We start from the raw sequence: 23783 nt of genomic DNA on the forward strand, positions 1-23783 counted from the left end.
GTTCTTGCCTCATGTTTGCCAGATATATCAATTTGGGGATGACTGAAAGGGAAATTGTAAATTTCGTGAAAATGTTTCCTATAGAAGGCTGTTTCACATTTACTTCTGGGTACTTTATAAGGCATATTGCCTGCATAGTTTTCAGATCCAAGTGCGTATCTAGGTATTTCATTTCCTTCCCAGCATAGTGAGTGTCTTTGATTGGGAAAGATGTGATGTGGCTATCTATCAAATTTATTACATTTTCTGAAATTTTGGTTGTGCATGGATTTGTCCTACCCATGTCCCGTGAAATTTGATCGTTAACTAGTAACTGGCAAATACGAAAAACACATTTCTGTGATACAGCATGAAGACTGAGAAAAGCATGTTTGCAGACACGAACTCTTCTACTACAGACAATGGCATGGTAAACAAAGGAATATTGTTTGTTGATGCTATCGATGTTATTGACGACTTTTCGTGGCCTTCTTTTCATAAAGTCACCTGCCATAATTAACCCTAGTAGATAAATATCCTGACTATTTTTTTTCCATGTTTAAAAAGTTTGAAAGCATCTCAGTGCAATCATCCTCACTGATATGTTGGAAACATTCCATTGGGCACCTGGAATTTATTAAGTAATCGCAAAGCATGTAGTACATTCTATGGAATTTAATTACACTGAATTTGTTGAATGGGTAACTGTCAATACTGATACCTTACCAGCAATCAGCACTGGCAGATTTTCCAAAAACTGCTTTCCCACTATAGTCATTATATGGCAACCTGTAAACTCTGACTCCTTGATTCCCTTCTTCTTGTGTTCACATTCATTTCGCTTTCATTTGGGAGACGTCTTGAAAGATGGCATTCTATAACTTACAACAACAATCAACAATAACCATGACTCATCACTAAGTTGGCACCAAGTTAGTGTTTTGTTACACTTTCTGCACCTGCCTGGTACAAGCCAACACTACGTAGTTTGAAGGTGGCATAGTGCAAGCTCACTGGCAGGACGCAACATACGGCGGAGAAAGGAACTAAGTCACTGACTTGATTACTTTCTCTCGGCATATAACAAATTGAACTCGTGTTATTCCCACAGGAAGAAGCCAAACATAGTTCATTTCGTAACAGTAAGGTGTGTCTTGGTCTGTTTAATACATGTATGTAAAAAAAGTGAAAATCGCTAAAAAGTGTCTTAGTTCTTTTCCCCACTGACCGATTTCATTAAATGTAAGTACCTCTGCCAATAACAGCAGGACATAAAGGATGTATCCAAATTCAATGTAAGCGTATCACAGTTTTTTATTTCAATCTTGTCCAGTTTTTATAGGTATCAACTTTTATCGCTTAAACCTCTCTATACTGATTACGCATTCGCCAATGCACAGTGAGTACTATGTAAACATGACTCCCTATGTGTCAATAGTTGAGGGGTAGCTTGTCCAATACAGAGCTATAAACTCTGTGAGAATTTCATCAGTGAAAGACTGCTAGATTGTAACAAAAGAAACAAACAGAGAAATGGTAGAGGCTTTGAACATACCAGAAAGTATAAATTATTAAACATGACTTCATTTTTAGCATGCAGATATAGAAACTGTCTGAGCCAGCACAGTAAAACTGAATGTCAGGCTTTGCGTTTCTCACTGGTTTTAGAAAAAGTTAGCACTGTAAATACTAAAGAGATGTAGTTTAAAGAAATCCTACACTTCAGGCGTTACAGATTTTTTTAGCATAAGGAAATCATTTATGACAGAAAAAGCAAGAGGTTCCTCCTGCCCCCCACCCCCCACCCACCTCCCCCTTCTCCATTTTTGAGGAGAAAATATTTTGTTATTGTAAGAGGGTGGTGTAAAAAACATTGACTTTTAGGATAAGCTGGTGAAGTAACAAGTTATATGTTATATAGTGGTATAGCTGTATAACTATGATTTGTTAGTATGAGCACTAACAAGTTTTTAGTCAGTAACAGAACTGCCCCCTGCGGGTCCAGGGGTAATTATAGGCCCGAGGTATTACTGCCTGTCGTAAGAGGCTACTAAAAGGAGTCTCACACGTTTCGGCCTGTGTGTGTTGCAAATTTCTGTTGCTAGTGCGTGCCATTTGGGGAAGGATACCTTACGTGGTGTTTTTTGTTTGTCCATCATGCGCGAAGATCTTGCATGCCACTTGTTGTCATGTAGCGGGCTTTGCACCCAACATCTTACAGGTTGCCTACTTCTTGTCTCCTGCACTGTCCCATCCTTTGTGCCAAGATAAGGTATCTCTATGGGTATCAGATCCCTGTCAGCGTACCTGGGCTTTCCCTGAATGGAGCAGTTTGTACTGAATCAGACACGATTGCAGAGCATTATGCTCAGAGTTCTGCTGCTATGAATTACCCGCTGGCCTTCTGCTTCCTGAAACAGCAGTTGGAACGTTGGAGCTGTTCATTCCATATGCACAACCCCGAATCATACAATGCTCCATTCAGTGAGTGGAAATTCCAAAGTTCCCTAGCCGCTTGCCCTGATACGGCTTCTGAGCCAGATCGCATCCACTATCAAATGCTCAAACACCTCTTGGTGGCCTGCCAGCGACGCCTCCTAGACCTTTTGAACCGTATGTGGGTTGAGGGTGAGTTCCCATCTCAATGGCAGAAAGCATTATCATACCAGTGCTGAAGCCTGGCAAGAACTCACTGGAGGTAGGCAGCTACGACCCCATTTGCGTCACCAACATTCTGTGAAATTTGCTCGAACACATGGTGAGCCGGAGGTTGAGTTGGCTACTTGACCGATAATCTGGTCTGCCATCCGTACGGCATTTGCCTGCCGTCAGCATCTGGTTGCCGTCTTTTTTGACATACGGAAGGCATACTATACAACATGGCAACATCACATCCTCACCACACTTCATGGGTAGGGTTTTAGGGGCCCGCTCCCGATTTTTATTCAAAATTTTCTGTTGCTTTGTTCTTTCTGCATGCAAGTTTGTCCCTCCCATAGTTCCACTTGAGTCCAGGAGAATGAGGTCCTGCAAGGCTCTGTCTTGAGTGTCTCCCTATTTTTGGTTGCTATCAATGGGCTAGCTGCGGCTGTGGGAACATCTGTATCAGCTTCTTTGTATGCTGATGACTTTTGCCTGTACTATAGCTCCACTGGTATTGCGGTTGCTGAATGGCAACTACAGGGCACTATCTGCAGGGCACAGTCTTGGGCCATCACGCACAGCTTCCAGTTCTCGGCCGCCAAGACTTGCGTCATGCATTGCTGCTGGCATCGCACTGTTCACCCTGAGCCGCAGCTTTATCTTAACGGCGAACCTCTTGCCGTGGTGGAGACCCATCGGTTTTTGGGCTTGCTATTTGCTACCCAGTTCACTTGGCTCCCTCATATTTTGCAACTTAAACAAACCTGCTGGTGTCATCTTAATGCTCTTCATTGATTGAGTCACACCAGCTGGGATGCCAATCGGTCTACCCTTCTCCAACTGTATCATGCGTTGATTCAGTCCCGTCTTGATTATGGGAGCCTGGATTATGGTTTGGCTTCACCTACCATGTTGTGGTTGCTTGACCCCATACTTCCGACTCGCAACTGTGGCTTTCCGCATAAGCCCTGTAAACAGAATACTTGTGGAGGCTGGTGGCCCTCCATTGCGGATCTGGCACCGACGACTGCTGGCTTCTTATGCTGCATGTGTTTGTAGCTTGCCCGGGCATCCAAATGCCTTCAGCATTGCCGTTGCTTGACCCCCATCCTTCACTGCGGGATCCGACTCGCAACTGGGGCTTTCTGCACGAGCCCTGTTGACAGTCTACTTATGGAGGCTGGTGTCCCTCCGTTGCAGATCCGGCCCCAACGACTGCTGGCCCCTTAAGCTGCGCATGTTTGTAATTGCCCGGGCATCCCAATTATCATCTCCTGTTCACCAACTCAGTCGTCCATCTTCCGGAACGGCGGCCCTGTTCAGGGTGTCCGATTGCGGTTCGTGTCCGGTCTCTTCTCTCTGGACTTGAGTTTTTCCCTCTCCCACCTCTTTTCCAAGCCCATATGCGCATACCTTCAGCTGGATTTAGCACAGGGTCCGAAAGACTCAGTCCCTCCTGAGGCCCTCCGCTGATGCTTTCTTTCCATCCTTGCTGCGTTTCCTGGCTCTATCGTAGTCTATACCGACAGTTCAATGGTTGCTGGTTGAGTTGATTATGCCATTACTCTTGGGAAACACTCTGAACAGCACTCATTGCTGGATGGCTGCAGTGTATTCACTGCAGAGCTTGTAGCCATCTCTCGCACCCTGGAGTATATCCGCTCCTGCTCAGGGGAGTCCTTTGTTAACTGTAGTGACTCCCTGAGCGGTTTATGAGCTATCGACCAGTGTTTTCCTCACTCGTCTGGCTATCCAGGAGTCCATCCATACTCTTGCCTGTTGCGGCCTCTCTGTGGTTTTTGTGTGGACCGCAAGTCATGTCGGCATTCCGGGTAATGAATGTGTTGACATGCTGGCCAAACAGGCTATCAGTGGACCAGCACTGGAGATTGGCCTTCCGGAATGACATCTCCAGTCAGTATTGCGGCAAAAGCTCCTTGGTACTTGGGGTGATGAATGGCGCACCCTGCCTTTCCCCAACAAACTTCAGGTCATCAAGGAGAATACAGGTTTGTGGCGCTTCCTCTTGCCATCCTCTCGGAAGGACTCAATTTTTCTCTTCTGGCTACGCATTGGCCACACCTGGCTGACACACGGTCATTATTTATTGCACTGGGAAAACCCACCTCTATGTCGCTGTGGATCAGCATTGACAGTGGTCCACATCTTGTTGGCCTGTCCGCTTTTAACTGCACTCATGCAAACGTTTTCACTGCCTGATACGCTCCCTGCTGCAATGGCAGGCTTAGTTTTGAGTTTTCTTCAAGCAGGGGGCTTTTATCGCGCGATCTAAGGGGTGTTTTTTTTTTTTCCTTTTGTGGGCCTACGTGGTTCCCCCCCCCCCCCCCCCCCCCCCCACAGCCGCCCCTCCCATGATTGGCCAGCCACTGTAACACACTGTGTGCTTTTAATTCTTTTCTGGTCTTTGTCTGTCTTCCTTGTTCTTTGTTGTCCCTTGTCCTCTCCATTGCTTGTTTCTCTTCCTTATGGGTGTTTCATGTTAGTGGAAAAAGGTACCAATGGCCTTTCTAGTCTGGTCCTTTCAGCCCCCAGAAATCAACCAACGAGTAACAGAACTAACCAGTTAGTCACTGCTTCTGCCCTCGCCAGCCCATCATATCTTTTTTGTGTATTATTGTCTTTACTTTCCATGTTATGACCTTACTTAGATGATGATGTGTTGTGCTTATATTTGTTAATCAAATAACAAAATTTATTTGCATGTGATAAAAATAGAGGCAATTTTCACCATGTTGTGTTGCTTGCATACAGGGTGACAATTATTGAACTGTAGGGAAAAAAAAGAAAAGAAAAAAAAGCGCAAATTAGTTATGAACTACTACACGTACATACATTATTCAACATGTAAAGGTCACTAAAGATATTCAGTTTAGATTATGACATGTTCGATATGCCTGCCATCATTGACAATGATGTGGTGCTGATGAATAGCGATATTCTGCTTGACCCACTGAAGTGTCAGAATGTCAGTGCTGTTGATGAGCTCCTGAATGGCTGTTTTCAGCTCAACATTGGTGCTGGGTTTATTGCTGAACACCTTGTATTTAATATAGCCCCACAAAAAGGAATTGCATGTGTTCAGATCCAGAGAATATGGTGGCCAATCGAGGCCCATGCCAGTGGTCTCTGAGTACCCCAGAGCCGGAATGCGGTCCCCAGAGCACTCTTCCAGGACATCAAACACACTCCTGCTTCAGTTGGGTCAATCTGTCATGCCCGAATCACATCTTGTCAAAATCAATGTCACTTTGGGTGATGGGGATGAAATCATCTTCCAAAACCTTCATGTACCTTTCAGTAGATACCGTGCCATCCAGGAGAACTCACCCGTTGAGGGTGAAGAGACTACTTGATTGCAGAATGCGGATTCTCTGTCACCCAAATGCGCCAACTTTGATTGTTGGCAAACACATCCAAGTGAAAATGGGCTTTGTCGCTAAACCAAACCATGCATGCACATACTAATTCCCATCATGCCCTGTGGCCAACTGTGCAGTTTAAGTATTATAATGCAAACTGTTCAGAACTCATGACAGTTTTATTTCATATAGTTTAGGAATTGTGACCCTGTAATTTCCAATCAATTTTGTTTGGAAATGAGACACTGGAACAATAAATAAAGCACTTGTAGGTACTAATGTGATGATTTAATGGGTGTCACAAAATAATTTCCCATTTTAGAATGATAACCGGGTAGTAATTATTCACAGTTGATAAAATTACTCATGTAGTTTAGATCTAACTTATGTTTTGCTGCATATAATCTGCCAGTGACTGTATTTACTTAACTTCGTTTTCCAGGAGGAATACTGTCATGTGGGGAACCCGTGTAACATAAGCCCTGAGGAGTACTTCGACAGTGAAGATCTTCATGGAAGGGATATAGGACGTCCTAAAGAAATAAACACAAAAATACAAAAGTTCAAAGTAAGTGCATGAAAAGTCATCTCAACTATTGCACTTTCTCTTCATAAAAACAACCTGATTTGCTGCACAGTAGAAATTAATAACCAACTGCTTCACTTTCGTTTGCTCTTTATATGTAAATGTAATAGGATCGATTGGTTGTTTTGCTTGCATTAATTTGTTTCATTATGCAGTATGCACCATATCCCGATTTGAATGTTTCACTATAGACCGTGGCTTCGCTTTGATGTACTTAAAAACGTGCAGTGTTAAATACGGTGTGTTACTACAGCGAAAGGAACCTGTGACCAATGGAGACAGTGCCACAAGTTCCTCCAAAAAATCTTGACACAACACACACACACACACACACACACACACACACACAAATGTCATACTAACTAATGTAAATCCACCCAATGATGGAGGTTTAAGCCTTTGAAATGCGTCTTGGAGATAAGTAAAACGGAGACTGGTAACAGTAAACTTGTTTCATTTAATGTCAATGACAGTCACGATAAAGCCTAACCTAAAATGTTCGCATTTAAAGTTAATGTGCAGTATTGTTGCATCCTTTTTGTAGAAATTGTATGTAACACACATTAATTATCATTCAAAATCATTTCTGTATTAGTTACAACAGAAGAAATGTTTCAATATTATTTATTGCAATTTTAAAATTTTGTGGATGATATGTTTAAAGGTCAAAAGTTATTGACATATAGGGAACTTTGTCAAAACTCTCATCTTCATTTTGTACATTAGACAGAGTTTGTTAATGAACAGCAGCAGCAACTGTACTTTTCTAGTTGCCCATAGCCCAGTCTTGTTTCATTCCCAGTAAAAATAAGAAAACTTGTCAGTTTGCTAGATAGATTCTAAATTTCAGTTTGTAGTTTCTGTGTTTGTGGAAATTTTGTTGCAACAAAATAATAAAGAAGGGTTCATATTTTTAGCTGCTGGCTGTATGAAAGAAATCAGTAACTGCTTTGTAAACGTTTGATGACAGTCATATCCTTATTCACCACCACACTTTGTTTGGTAGCAGCAGCAGCACTGTGACAAACATAAACGGATAATTAAACTATCTAGATCTCTCTTTCAGACTTGTTCTTGAAGACAGAATTAGAAACATCTTTGTATTTGTTGACACACACAGCCTGTGACTTCTTCACATTTTTGGATAAACAGAAGGAAAGTTTGTTAAAAGGCTTGCCCCTCTATGAGGATGTCGGTGACTTCTGCTGACATGAAAACAAACTCATCCAGTTGCAACACACCTGGGGGTACAAATGGTGGGGGGGGGGGGGGGGGGGGGGGTCTCTCTAACTGTTTTTGCTTGCCGCTTCTTGAGCCCTGTCCACACCACGTACCTGATAATCCCGCAACGGTCGTACTGTTCTGCTCCACACTGCTGCTGGCTTGCCTGAAATTACGTATCTAAATATGCAAGCGAGTTTAAGGGAGCACCAGACATAGGACAACACTGTCCTATGTCTGGTATGAACATCTATATTCTGAGTCGATATGAAAATCACAGGTCGCACTGTTTACACTCTATAAGTCATAAGTGACTATGCCAATTAAGTACTTGGTGATTATCTGTCCACAATATCACTTGGACGAGCATACGCGCAACTGGCACGAAGCGGGTGATTGTTGATGATGCGGAAGCGAACGATCAAACGAAAGTTCTTATGCTCATCACGCATAGACAGATATCTGGTACCAGTCCTCCTTGACACTAGTAATAATATAACACTGTTCATAAAGTTAATTTTTCAGTTCTCGGTTCTCACTTGTACGAGCGTGCCCGTAACAGTCGCGGTGCGGCTGATTGTTGATGATGCAAAAACGCGATGACTGAACGCACGTTCTCACGCTCACTACAAGACACTGGCACTTGAATACTCTCTTTTGTGGCAAACTATATTGCTGATCGACATTAGTTCATTCTGAGCGGCCGAACACAGCGCAGATGATTGATGTACAGTACGACACGCAACGAAAGATACACAAATACGTTATCAACGGCACTGCTCATTTTTAATTACATCATTATGCACTTCCCTCTGAATCACTTTCATGTCTCATCACTTTACTGTAATAGCACTTGCTGTAACACTTGAACTTCCATAGTAACAAAGCCTCTCGCATGCAGAACTACCACAACACAACATAACAGTTCAGTGTCCCATGCTCAACTCTGCAAACACACTGCCTGCAAAGATACTCCGCAACTAAGCCAGCAATATGACAATATGCTTACACAGTTTATTATGGTGAAATGGAGTGAGATGGTGCAGTGGCACTCTGATCTCGCATTCAGGATGGTGACGATCCAAATATGTGCTTAGCCATCCTGTTTTCAATTTTCCGAGATTTTGATAAATCACCCCAGGCAAATGCTGTTATAGTTCTTTTGAAATGTAGGAGGTGAGCGGATGGCAGGCCAATGGGTTGCTGCCATGAAGCAGGAGGTCCAACAATTGAGAAAGGCGGTTAAGGACTGCAGTGCTACTTTATTTACGGGTATACATTGACTCCGCAGGGCTGGATGCATTGGACCTGACTGCTGACCAGACGCTCGCAGCAGCTGCTATTGCTGTGTCGTGGGAAGGCCCATAGTGCTGGCTCACACCATTGCAGGCTGTAATGATGGAGGCTCTGGCAGTGTCATGCTCTGAGCCCAAGAGTGCCGGAGATCCATGTTATATTCCCAGTGAGGGCAGGGCAGGTTGCAACTCCTCGTTTCGTCCCCTCATCTGGTGGCATGGTGGTTCGCAGCTCCCTGAGCAGGCACTCAGGTGGTAAGCAGGGATTTGGGGCTCAGCAGTGGCAGTGACAACTGCGTTATGTCCATGGGGCCGAGCATCAAGGACTGACCATACATCACAGTCCACGATCGCTGGTGAATGATGGTGGGATAGGACTTAAATGCGATGCCATCTGCCGAATGCGCGAAGGCAGCATTATTAGCGCATCATGCCGACGCCTCTTGTTGTGACCATATTTGTTAAGGTGTTGGTATCTTCCCAAAGGCAGCCGGGTGTCGTAACTGGCAATAGGTCATTTATAGTAACTGTTCTGGCTGGCCGGATGCGCAGTATGATGTAGCAGTGTACTCGGCAGGGTGACGGCTGTTGTGATGTGTACTCATTACCTCGCCCAGTGGCATCCTCGGCTCCACCCAATGTTCTGAGTCTTGGGTTTCTATATTTTCCTCCCTCATATGGAAATCTGCTCCCTAGATCTGGAAAAACTGGGACACAGTCACTGTTGTTTTCAGTGACTTGCAGTACATTTTTTCAGTCACAGTCTCTGCTGAATTATGCCTGCTCACACTAGGTGTCCTGTTCAATTACATTTTATGCTTGGTTTTCTTGTTGGGTTGTTGCTTAAGTGTGATTCTGTCCATTGCCTTGGATCCTGCTTGGAATCTGCAGGCTAAAGGTGTGCAGTGTCAGGATTTGGGTGACCTTTCATTTGAACTGGTAGTCTACAGTGCCAATAACAGAAATAATTACACAAATATCTGAGGTAAAAGTCCTTGTCATTATGAGTTGGCGGTGGTTCTCTGTCCTGTATTTTGTCACATGATCCAGATGATGATCTGTGTTATGTGGCCATTCTGAATAGCTATCATTTCGTCTAGAGAGGCAAGCAGGGTCGGATCTGTCATATTCTCGAAGTATGTAAGGTTCTGGAAAGGTAGGATTTCTAGATTTTGGTCGGGTAAATAAATTGAGGTGTGGGTAAGATTCAGAATAGAGGTTCCTGTATAGTAGTGGATAGCCATAAAGTGAGTCCAGAAATGTTTCACTGGGTGCCATCAATTAACACTCCCTGTCTTTGTAATTCCATACTTTGTGCGCCTCCCCATTGTTTGTAGCAGGTGATGATCATAACTACAGGTTGTGCAACTGAGTACATCCAGTGTAAACGTTCTTCATAGTAGAATTCCGTTTTTCCTACAGTTATTTCCAATGGGCACATTGTCGGGACAACCTGGTGGTGGAATAATGAAAGTTTGCATGACATGGGTACGGTGTGTATCTGGTATGTTGGGATGGGTGGCAGATAGCAACTGGCCCAGCTCAGCAAAACAACAATTTTTATGCTAAGAGCAGGGTTGGAACTGACAGTTCAAAGTTACTGACAATGTCTTATGTACTTTTTTTTTAAAATTGTACAAGACTCCTCAGAGCTTCCCAATACACAGGATAGGTGTGCAGGGCCTAACATTAGAATCCGCAATCGTTGCATGACATTGGTAATTGAATTTGAACCCAGGTGGACACCATAGTAGAATGGTAAGGACTCTTTTTCAGGTGGCTACTAAAAGTTCTAGCAGTGCAGGCAGCTTCTCCTTTACCTTTCACAATCCAGCTATGAATTGCTCAGGTGGTGGTAATGTGGATGTTAAGTGTCCCCAAACTGCATGTAATAGTGCATCCTGCAGCTCAGTATTTTCTACATGGGTGTTGGCAATAATATCCAAAAGAGTGCAGAGTAGCCCAGCAGTTGCTAATTGTGTATCCAGCCTCAATATGATGAACATGGGGTTCAAGGAATTCGCTGCGTATTTTTTGCATGGGTCAGCACCTGCCAAAGATTACAGTTGCCTGGTGTTATTTATCCTGTCATTTTCTGTGCTGGCAAGCTGGGTGATATGTGAGTTTATTGCATTCTGAGTAGCATTTTCATCGGCTTGCAGCTGTTTCAAGATTTCATTGACCTACTCAGTGTCATCTGAGTCAGATGTTGTGAAGATGTTTTTAGTATGCAGCAGCCCATGCCTGTTCAACCCCCCCTTTCAGGACTATCTCCAGGGTCTGGCGAAGCTGACTCTGTAGTTGAGTAAAAGCTGATTTCAGTAATTCACCTGGACATCTCTGAACTTTGTGTTATTACCTGTCATAACTTGTAGCCTGTCAAAAGTACTGTACAGCCACCTAATTTAGTATTTTACTTCCCACATATTGAAATCTAGCCTTAAAGTCCACTAATTGTCTGATGTGATCACGTCTGGCTGTTGCCTGAATAAGACTCCTCCTGTCAAAGGAAGTATGTCAAGTGCTTCTGTCATTCTCAACCAGCTCAGCAATCTCATTAGGACGAATATCTGAATATCTTCATGCTCCTTTTCATTACCACCCTGGGCTCGATGCCTGGCGCTGGGACTGCCTTTCATTGTCCTGGGATTGGACCACTCCATTCTGTAAGGGAAAGGAAACCTAGTGTTAGTTTATTGTTCTGGCTTTCGGCCAAAGCTTGTAGTGATGTGTTATGTTAGTGACTTACTGCCCTGATTTCCCTGCCTTTTTATGTTTGTTTCTCCTACTAATCTCCCCCCCCCCCCCTCTCCCCTGTCATTTAGCAGAAGTTGCTGTCAGAGAGAGAGCAGATCTGACACACCTCCAAAAAGGGTAGATGTGACCGTTGTGAACAATCGTGGTAACATTTGGAATCTTCACCTTTACCAGGGTGGCCGTTCTTTTGGAAAACCTGGAATTCTCTAGGAATTACATTTATGTGGAAAAAGAGAAATATCAGTTAATTTCAAGAATTTCATTAAATCTCAAGGAGTTCGGTGTTTTTAATCTAAAATTGGAATTTAGTGTGATTGAGCTTCATAAATGAAATATAAGAATATTAGCCAATATAAATTATTGATGTTTAAAAACTATGGTTAAACTACAGCCGAGAGGAGAGAATATTTATTTTGAGGTACTCAGTCGCCCCCTTCATCCTTCCTGCGCTCACCATTAATTTCTCAGGAGCTTCTTATGACATTGTTATCCTCTCCATGTGTGGTATTCTAAGGGATTTTTTTACTTCTTTTTATTAAGTTTGCGTAGCGACACTGTTTACACTTGCTGGTGATGGCATCTGAAACAGCCCCTGATAACACATCACGAATTTCTTTGTCTCCCCTTTAGATGTGTAAAGGTTGGTTAACATGACCCACTGGCCTATACAGTATTTTGGTAATATTGTGTTTTGTTATGAACTCTATCCTGCTACTTTAAAACTTTTGTGTTCACTTTCTGTACCTGGTGCCAAATCATTTTCAAACATTTGGAAAATCTTTTACTTATGAAACATCTCCTCCCTGGGTCACTTGACAAAGTCAAAGATTGAAGGCATCTTTTGACCAAAAATAACCTTGTAAGTATACTGCCCCATACTTTGATGAGCTTTTCAGTTGTATGCCCCAATTACAAAAGGAAGTAGACTGCCCCAATCCATGTGTTGTGAATTAACATAACTTAACATTTTACTTGTCATTCTATGAACCATCTCAGTGTGGCCATTCACCTGTCAGTGGTCTGTAGCTCCTTAATATGCAGTAAATGGCACAAGCTACAAAACACTAAAATGATTGAAAATTTTGAGCATATATCGTGTTCCCACTGGTGTGTGGTCAAAAGACCTGCACACATTAATTCCAAGAATTTGAAAAGGTTTACCAGCTTCAGATAGTTGTTGCAATGCAGTCTTTTGGCGGCTTAGATCTGCTCTTTGGGCAGATGGAATGCATTTCTTGATGTAATGCTTGCTATGTTATTTGGGCATCATCCATTTGTACGTCTGTCTACACCTGGGACTCGTGAGTTGATGACTATCCTTCACAGGGTGCGAAATCTCCTTGATCTTAGGCAACCTAAAATGTTTTAATACCATGTCTTTTTAAAATTCATCTGAATTTACTCAGTGTTGCTCCACAGAAATGAAGGAATGTCGTGAGCTGATCTTGTAGCGTTTCTTGAATATGTTTGAACGGATTGACTCAAAAGTGATTCTTGTCCAATATTCTTTTAGCTCTTTATATCAAAATATTCTGCACAGCTCTCTATTACGCAGGATTATGGAAAATGTGCTCATTGAGATGTTGGTATGCATGGGTCAGTTCATGATACACCAAGTGGTCAAGCCAGCTGTCTTACCTCCACTCAGCTAGAACACCTAAGAAGGGTAGCTCTCCTTCCTTCTCCATTTCTATAGCTAACTTAATGTTGGGATGTAGGCAGTTTATGTGGTAAATAAGTCAAATCAAAAAAGGTATCCATATCAGTGAATTTTGCCTTCCATTAGTTACTTAGACAGAAAAGCGGTCTCATATTGTAGAGCAGCTGGGGTTTGGAGGAAAATTTGGACCATGTCCACTTCGTACATTTTCATTTCAAGAAGTTTTTTAAGGAAATACTTTACAGACAGCTTACCCAAACATTTCCAAGACAGAGCACTTCTGTCATCTGCAGCAAAGAAGAGCAAATCAACAGCAGCAACATATCTCTCATCTGCTTCTTTACATTTATACTTAGATGTTAAATTCAGGTGCAAGACTTGGCACATGAGAATTACTGAAGGAAGAGGTACCTTTGGGTTCTTCAGCTATGCTTGAGACACTACTTTGCTGCTTCTGCCTTCTGCATATGCAGGTCATGAGCATTTTTCAGTGTTTCCCTTCATCCTTTATTTGTAACATGGTTGTTGTTGTTGTTGTTGTTGTTGTGGTGGTGGTGGTGGTGGTGGTGGTGGTGGTGGTGGTCTTCAGTCCTGAGATTGGCTTGATGCAGCTCTCCATGCTACTCTATCCTGTGCAAGCTTCTTCATCTCCCAATACCTACTGCATCCTACATCCTTCCAAATCTGCTTAGTGTATTCATCTCTTGGTCTCCCTCTACTATTTTTACCCTCCACGCTGCCCTCCAGTATTAAATTGGTGATCCCTTGATGCCTCAGAACATGTCCTACCAACCGATCCCTTCTTCTAGTCAAGTTGTGCCACAAACTTCTGTTCTCCCCAATCCTATTCAGTACCTCCTCATTAGTCATGTGATCTACCCATCTAATCTTCAGCATTCTTCTGTAGCACCACATCTGAAAAGCTATTCTCTTCTTGTCCAAACTATTTATCATCCATGTTTCACTTCCATACATGGCTACACTCCATACAAATACTTTCAGAAACGACTTCCTGACACTTCAATCCATACTCGATGTTAACAAATTTCTCTTCTTCAGAAATGCCTTCCTTGCCATTGCCAGTCTACATTTTATATCCTCTCTACTTCAACCATCATCAGTTATTTTGCTCCCCAAATAGCAAAACTCCTTTACTACTTTAAGTGTCTCATTTCCTAATCTAATTCCCTCAGCATCACCCGACTTAATTTGACTACATTCCATTATTCTCGTTTTGCTTTTTTTGATGTTCATCTTACATCCTCCTTTCAAGACACTATAACATGGTTATAAGTTATATATATGTCACAGATTTGTCAAATATTTATTTTTGTTTTATTTATTTACTTATTTATTTTTAGAAAAGACATATTAAATTCTTTAAAACACTGTCAGTAGTACTACTTCTCAGTGTGCAACAATTCTCTTTTCCATCAAAAACTAAGTGGAGATATTTTCAATTTGAAGTGATATGCTGAAATTGCCTGTATAGCTGATTCCCCCTATACGTAAAATTTAACTTAAAACTTGTAATATGCTAAAATGTAATAGGGCTGTATTATTTTTACCTATTTTTGCCTCCAGAATTACTGCAAATGTGAAACTCCAAATCATGGTGCACCACGTTCAATGCTCAGTGACTATGGTCCATTATATTACCGAATAGAGATATCTCACTTCTGTTGATAGATTTCGGGGAAGTATTCTCTCCAAGTGATGGTCCATGTTTTCCTTGACAGACTTCTATCTCAACTACAAAAAGCGATGTCTGACTAAGAAAAATTGCAAATTTGGATATGATCCATCGTTTTTACTCAAGCCTTGATATGTTATCAGATCTTACTTGTTTAGGCCATTGCTGTTCTAATGTTTTAGATTACATTAGTAGATCAGTTACTCCTGTTTAGTTTAATTGCTGAGACAATCTTTTCTGACTCTGATATTGTCATGTCGTAACCATGTTCAGGTCCAAATCAAAAACACCGACACTGAAAGGATGTTTGTTATGAACACCTGTGTACAGCCACAACAGAACTGAACTAGTGGGCAGTGTGTGCTGCTATTTATACAAAGATTACAAACATAAGATATTTAGAGGTTCTTCCAGAAATTATTAATACTAAATAACAAATAATTCCTGGTGCTTGGGCTTGGGCTGCAGCATGCCACACTACATGCATCTCAGTTCTTGACAAGGATCACTCTCATGGAGTGACCCACTGATTCAGAAGTTCTCATTGAAGAGGACTGCAGTGCCGTGTATCTAGATTTTGTCGGTGATATACTGTACGGTAGTGCTATCAGATACTTACATTCTGGTCATGTTGTCACAGCCTCCTCACCGTTATGAATATTGAAGGTAGCTGCTCTCATCAAAGGCTTGCGATTGTCAAGTGGATCTTCAGTTTTTTTTGAATGAGAAGCCCTCACCGTCAATCTGTACCTCAGGACTGTAGTAGGGCTTCATACGAAGGACATGGACAACCTACACTTTTATTGTCTTGATGAAGGGTCATAATCCTCAGCTTCATATGTGATGTCCAAGAAGCAAGAAAAAGTACGATATGGCCCAAAGTAGGGCTTTAGTAACTTTGCTGATAATCTCACTTAGTGTACAGGTGTAAAAATCCATACCAAATCTGTATGGTGCTGGCCAATACTTGGCATTAAAGTGCTCTTGGTGTTTCTCCTGGGCATCCAGGATCCTTCTTCTTTAGCCCTGATGTTGAAGTATTTCACATAATCATCCCAAGTACTGTCTCGTTGGAACAGGAACAACGTGTCATTGTCATTTTAGCCTTGCGACTGTGAAGCAGTAAAAATGCTATGAATTGTCAGGGTTGCCACAGTTCTGGAAATTGGGGAATATCAGGGATTCAAACATGCCAGGGAGATCAGGGAAATACCAGGGAAAATTGGGAAAAAAAACTGGAAAAATCTCGTTTTTGTCTCGCTAGATGAAATGGTTTGTTTACTGAGGTGTCGTGCACCATCGTTGGCTGGGTGCAGCTGAGTATGTATGTCACTTACCTACTCCCTCATTAGTATTGCTTCTCTCCTTTGTATCACTCACCTCAGCTTGCAGCCAGTGCTGTCACAACTTCTTGCTAGAAGCCTAGCAGCTGCCGACAAGAGGCAGGGAAGCATGAGGAGTGATTTGTTTGGAACTGATTCTCAGAGACTGTAGACACAGTTGCTGGGAGATGGCAGTCGTGTGCATGAGTTGTGTCTGAGTGATTGTGCAAATGTGTATGTGTGTGCTCTCATTTTCTGACAAAAACTATGGCTGAAAATTTAGTTGTGAGGTTGTGATTGTCTTTTCTACGTGCCTGTCAATGGCTCCGCAATCATCTTTACAGTGAGTTGCTATCTATCCTCATTATTATTTATTCTGTTGCATGGATTGATCACCGTGGTCTCGTTTCATCAACATGTCTGTGGTTCATGAATAGCTTGCCAAATGCATGGATTTCTGCGACGGGCCAAGCCCGCGGGTATCTGTAATGGATCGGCTCTGTCGAACTGAAGCCCTTCAGTTCTTACTAATGTGCAGGCCCTTCCAATTGGCTCTAGTCCCACCAATCTGCCTGCAGACTGGGTATGTTTATTTGTGGTGTAATGCATTGGATTTTCATACTTTATCCTTGGACCCAGGACTGTGATGCTCCTCAGCAGGCCAGATGCCACAGGCAATGGATTTCAGGAATTGTGACACTCTTGTGGCAAGTACATTGTACAGAGTGGTGTTCTATAGACATTTTATTTGTTCTAGTATATTCTGGCACTTCAAAAGGGGTTTATATGTTAAAAAGTAAGAATGGTAAGAAGAATAAAATTGTCAGCCATTGGCAGTTTGTACACTATGTACTCATATATTTCTCAAAAGAAAAATCAAAAAATACCTGTAAAATAATAGATATACCACAGTGTGTAATAACTGACAGTAATGAACATAGTAGAACCAACATTTTTATTGGCGGTCATCTACAGTGTTGGTTTACACGGTTCTTCCCCACCTTGTCCACAGCTCGTGGTCTAGTGGCTAGCGTTGCTGTCTCCGGATCCTGGGTTCGATTCCTGGCCAGGTCAAGAACTGCCTCCACCCGGGAACTGGGTGTTTGTGTTGTCGTCCTCATTTCACCATCATTAATGAACATGGTGAGACTGAACTGTGTAAAGATAGGGACTTTGTATGGGTGTTGATAACTGCGCAGTTAAGTGCCCCACTAACTAAATATCATCATCATCATCATATCCTCCACCTTTTACTCGTCTTTCAAGAGGCCTACTTTTTTCTGATATTATTTCTGAAATCAGTGAAGGTATTTTAAATCTGTCCTGTGACTCCAAGAAAATACGTATTTTTGTCACCAAACGTGTTTCGTTTTGCTGAAATAAAATAACATCATTGGTCTTAATGAAACACATATATCATCTGGCTTGCTATCTCCATCTAAAAAACATTCACTACAAAAGATGTTAAGTTAGTACTTAAGATTTTTGCTCACGCCAGGTAGCGTCATCTGCTTGCAAGTTTTATTTAGACATTTCCTCATTTGAACTATTGTTTCTTGTACCATATCTGCAAAGACAGATTGTCAACTTACATCTTAACTTACCCTTGAGATCTCAAAAATTTGTCAGGGAAAAATGCTAAAACTTGTCTGGAAATCGGGGAAATGTCAGAGAATTTCACTGGGGAAACTTGTGACAACCCTGATTCTGTGTTGTCTGGCTTTGCTGTGTGTGTGTGTGTGTGTGTGTGTGTGTGTGTGTGTGTGTGTGTACTCCACTGTGTCTTGCTTTGCTGTGTATGCGAATGTCACAAAGGCAGTATTGTATCATAATCTCTCTGATCAACTTGAACGTACATTGAGAACATATCTGCCAGCATGTTATTAAAGTATTCTCTGAGGCCACACATCTTTGGATGTTAGGCAGTTGTCATCCTTTGGGTATGTTGGAATGTGAGATTATCTCTGATATTTGTACTGGAGTGGAAAACGTTTTCACAATCAGAGATCATCACACAAGGTGCTCCTTGCTTCAAAATTATGTCCTCTACAAGGAACTTTGCAATTTCCAGGGCTTCAGCAGTTCTCACAGCTTTAGCGACAGCATAGTGGGTGAGGTAGTCAGTGCTAACTATTACTATCCGTCAATTCCCATTCTTTAACTTCAGGAACTTCCCCAAGAGGTTCATTCCAGGAATGGCACTGCTGCAAGTGGAACTGTCGTTTATCGACTAATAAAGTCATCAGAAGATCAAAACAAACTGCAAAACGATTTAGAAAAGATATCTGAATGGTGCAAAAATTGGCAGTTGGCCCTAAATAATGAAAAGTGTGAGGCCATCCACATGAATGCTAAAAGGAATCCATTAAACTTTGGTTACATGATAAATCAGTGAAATATAAAGGCCATAAATTCAACTAACTGCCTAGGAATTACAAATATGAACAACTTAAATTGGAAGGAGCACATAGAAATTGTTGTGGCGAAGGATAACCAAAGACTGCGTTTTATTTGCAGGACACTTAGAAAATGTAACAGATCTACTAAGGAGACTGCCTACACTATGCTTGTCCATCCTCTTTTAGAATACTGCTGCGTGGTGTGGGTTACTTACCTGATACAACTGACAGAGTACATCGAAAAAGTTCTAAGAAGGGCAGCATGTTTTGCATTATCGCGAAATATGGGAGAGAGTGTCACTGAAATGATATAGGATTTGAGCTGGACATCATTAAAAGAAATGCGTTTTTCATTGCAATGGAATCTTCTCACGAAATTCCAATCGCCAACTTTCTCATCCGAATGTGAAAATATTTTGTTGAGACCGACCTACATAGGGAGAAACTATCACCATGATAAAATAAGGGAAATCAGAGCTCGTATGGAAAGATATAGAGTTTGTTTTTTCCTCGCGCTATATGTGATTGGAATAATAGAGAATTGTGAAGGTGGTTCGATGAACCGTCTACTAAGCACTTAAATGTGATTCGCAGAGTATCCAAGTAGATGTAGGTACAGATCCCATAGGGGTAATTGTGGCATATGCTTCATTGTTGGTTTTCCTAACAGTGGCTTGCAAAATACCTAATGGATTGATAGTGACTTGGCCAGTAATGCCTGTGTCTGATTCCAGCTAGAGTCTTCTTGAATCCCACATGACCAGATGTTGGAACATTGCGGAAATACTTCTGGATAGCTGGCTGTAGATGAGCTGGGGTGACGAGCAACGATCCATGACCAATTGGATCATAGCTCCTCTTATACAAAGTTCTGTTTATTAATTGGAATTCTCCTTTGGTGAGTTTCTTCTCCAAGACTTCTGTGGTTTTGAGCAGTTTCTCTGTTCAGCAACAGTGTCATTTAATGCAGCAGTGACCAAAAATTCATCCATGCTGTTATGTTCCCCCAAAGGATTACTTGAAAGACAGTCAAAATCATTGTGTTTGCATCCATGTGTGTACAGCATTGTTATGTCATACTCCTAAAACCTCAGTGCCCATCTTGCCAGTTTACATGAGTCTGCCAGCATAGAGAATGGTAGTCTGTCACAGTGGTGAATTGTTTGCTAAATAAATCGGCCAGAACTTGTTGATGGACCAATCTAGTGCAAGGGACTCCTTCACAGTTGTAAAGTAGTTTATCTCGTACTTGGAGTGTACTCTGGTAGCATAAGCTATCTTATTTTCATCCCATTCCGAATTGGCACTAGGACTGCTTCTGTCTCATAACTGCTAACATTGGTGTGAGGTTCCATCTCAACATAAGGACAAGGAAGGAGCTTTCTTCCCTCTCATTTCAGGAAAATTTGGCGTCTCCCTGCAATATTTCTTGCAAGGGACGTGCCATGGCACTGAAGTCTTAGAAATTGTCTGTGTATGAACACAGTCTGAGAAACTTCTCACAACACGAATATGCTGAGAAGGTGGAAAATCTTTGATTGCTCTTGTTTTCTCTGAATTGGTACAGAATCCGTTGCCATACACTAAATACCCCAATATTTTTAATTCTTACTGAGGGGGCGCAGTGGTTAGCACACTGGACTCGCTTTCTGGACAATGGCAGTTCAAATCCACATCCAGCAATCCAGATTTAGGTTTTCCATTATTTCCCTAAGTCACTCCAGGCAAATGGCAGAATAGTTCCTTTAAAAGGCACGGCCGATTTTGTTCCCTATCCTTGACACAATCCAAGCTTGTGTTCCATTTCTAATTACCTAGATGTCAATGAGGTGTTACTCCCAATCTTCGAATTTTTATTTCTTGGGTGGCAAAGAGACACTTTATGGATTCAGGTGGAGGCCTGCAGCCTTTCAGTTGGCTTAAATAATCTTCAGATGTCTCTAAAAAATGAGCGTGTCACGCAGATAGCAACGACTGTCATGCAGATAGCAACGACATGTCATCAGTTTAAGGTGTAAAAGTGTGTTGCCCCATCATATGAGGGGCAGTCAAATGAAAACCAAACACTTGCCACAATGGGACCATGGAATGGCACCATTCAAAGTAATCACCATTCACATTAAGACATTTATCCCATTGGGAGACGAGACAATCAATTCCTGTTTCATGGAACACAGTCGGCTGCTGATGGATACACAACTACACCCACTTTTGCACTTCCTCATCCAACTGAAACCAATGTCCTTGCATGTCTTCCTTCAGGTCACCAAAGATGTGAAAATCACACTGTGAATGATCTGGGCTGTATGGAAGATACTGCAGTATTTCCCGACAAAATTGCTGAAATGTAGCCTTTGTCTCATTGGCAGTGTGGGAACGAGCATTAGCATGGACAGGATAATTCCATCGGACAACATTCCTGGGCGTTTTGCCTTGTGACTCTTGGCACGTCGTAGTTTCTGAAAAGTGTCTCCACACTTGAGGAACATCTACACCTATGTCTACATCTACACTCTGCAAACCACCCTGAGGTGCGTGGCAGAGGGTATGTCCCATAGTACCAGTTATTAGGGTTTCTTCCCATTCCATTCACATATGGAGTGCGGGAAGAGTGATTCTTTGAATGCCTCTGCGCATACAGTAATTATTGTAATCTTATCCTCACGATTCCTATGTGAGCGATACTTAGGAAGTTGTAAATTCCCAGAGTCATCATTTAAAACCAGTTCTTGAAACTTTCTTATTAGACTTTCTCGGGATAGTCTACGTCTATCTTCAAGAGTCTTCCAGTTCAGTATATCTGTGACACTCTGCTACAGATCAAAAAAACCTGTGACCATTTGTGGTGCCTTTCTCTGTATACTTTCAGTATCCCGTGTTAGTCCTATTTGGTACAGGTCCCACACATTTGAGCAGTAATCTAGGATGGATCGCTTGAGTGATTTGTAAGCAATCTCCGTTGTAGATTGATTGCGCTTCCCCAGTATTCTACCAGTAAATCGAAGTCTACCAACTGCTGTACCCATGACTTTGAGTCTATGTGATCATTCCCTTTCCTATCCCTATGAAGTGAAGTGTCACATCAAGGTATTTTTATAAGTAGGCCAATTTCAACAGCTGATATTGTCGTAGGGTGCTATGTTTCTTGTTTTGTGCAGTGCACAATTTTACATTTCTGAATATGTAACGCAAGTTGCCAGTCTTTGCACCACTTTGAAATCTTATCAAGTTTTGACTGAATATTTATGCAGCTTCTTCCAGATAGTACTGCAACATCTACAAAAAGTTTGGTGTTACTATTAGTATTGTCTGCAAGGTCATTAATATATGAGAAGAACTGCAAGGACCCCAACACACTTCCCTGGGGTACACATGCAGTTAGTTCTACGTCTACTCTCCATACAAGATACATGCTCTGTCCTACCTAGCAGAAGTCCTCAATCCAGTCACAAATTTTGCTTGATACTCAATATGGTTGTACGTTTGACAGTAAGTGTAAGTGTAGTACTGAGTAAAATGCTTTTCAGAAATCAAGAAATACTGCATCTATTTGATTGCCTTGATCCCAAGCTTTCAGTATGTCATGAGAAAAATGTGAGTTGGGTTTCACATGATTGATGTTTCCTGAATCATTCTGGTTGGCATTGAGAAGTTCATTCTGTTGAAGCTAACTCATTATGTTTGAGCTCATAATACGTTCTAAGAGTCTACAACAAATCAATATCAAGGACATTGGACAGTATCTTTGTGGATCACTTGTACTGCCATTTTTGTAGATCGGTGTGACCTGTGCTTTTTTTCTGAGAACTGGCCACAGCTCTTTATTCAAGGAATCTACAATAGATTATAGTTAGAAGAGGGGCTAACTCAGCTGCAAATTCAGTACAGAGTTTCCATTTGGAGCTTTGTTCAATTTTAATGATTTCAGCTATTTCTCAACTCCATTGACATTAATACACACTTCATTCATCTTTTCAGTGGTATGAGGATTAAATTGGGGTAAATATCCTGGATTTTGCTTTGTAAAGGAACATCTGAAAATGTGTAACACATTTCCACTTTTGCTTTGCTTTCCTCAGTTTCAGTTCCTGTCTTATTTGCTAGGGACTAGACACCAACTTTGGTGCCACTGACATCCCTTACTTATGACCAGAATTTCTTTGGGTTCTGTGAAAGATTATTTCACAATATTCTGCTATGGTAGTCATTGACGGCATCATGCACTGCTCTCTTGACATCCAAACGTGCTTTATTCAGTATCTCTCTATCTGTAATTTTCCCAATTGACTGTTGGATGATTGAAGTCTCCACCGATGATTATGGTATGATTGGGTAACTTACATACAAGTGAACTGACGTTTTCTCTAAAGTTTTCGGTTGCAGCAGGAGATGAGTCTAGTGGGCAGCAGAAGGATCCAATTATTTTATGCCCACCCTTGATACTGAGTCTTGCCCAAACAATCTCACAAGCAGCTTCAGTTTCTATCTCGGTGGATTTGACAGTGGTTAACACACTGAATGTTGGTTCAAACCCACATCGAGCCATACTGATTTCCCTAAATTGCTTTAGATGAATACCGGGATGTTTCCTTTGGAAAGGGCACTGCTGGCTTCCTTCCCCCATCCTTTCCTAATCCGATAGGACAGATGATCTCACATCTTGGTCCCCCCCCCCCCCCCCCCCCCCAAACAGACCAATCGGTGGATTTGAGTTTCTTGTCTACTCTGACAAATACAGCACCTCCATTTCCCATTTGCCTATCCTTTAAATTTTCCCCAAAAATCTCATTACTATCAATTTCAGTTTTCAACCAACATTCTGTGTACAGTATTATGTGAGCTTCACTG

The 23783-nt window shown here is 41.9% G+C and overlaps 1 protein-coding gene across 2 annotated transcripts in view; it reads left to right on the top strand.

Moving 5' to 3' along the window:
* The window catches only part of LOC124614288 (ankyrin repeat domain-containing protein 13D), a 142419-nt gene that overhangs the window by 95689 nt on the left and 22947 nt on the right, over window positions 1–23783 (top strand). For both annotated transcript variants that reach the window (XM_047142931.1, XM_047142932.1), the window contains one exon: window positions 6445–6570. In XM_047142931.1, the coding sequence (XP_046998887.1) occupies window positions 6445–6570 (126 nt within the window). The remainder of the gene's footprint in view (window positions 1–6444; window positions 6571–23783) is intronic.

Source organism: Schistocerca americana, chromosome 1, assembly GCF_021461395.2.
Source record: "Schistocerca americana isolate TAMUIC-IGC-003095 chromosome 1, iqSchAmer2.1, whole genome shotgun sequence".
NCBI lineage: Eukaryota > Metazoa > Arthropoda > Insecta > Orthoptera > Acrididae > Schistocerca > Schistocerca americana.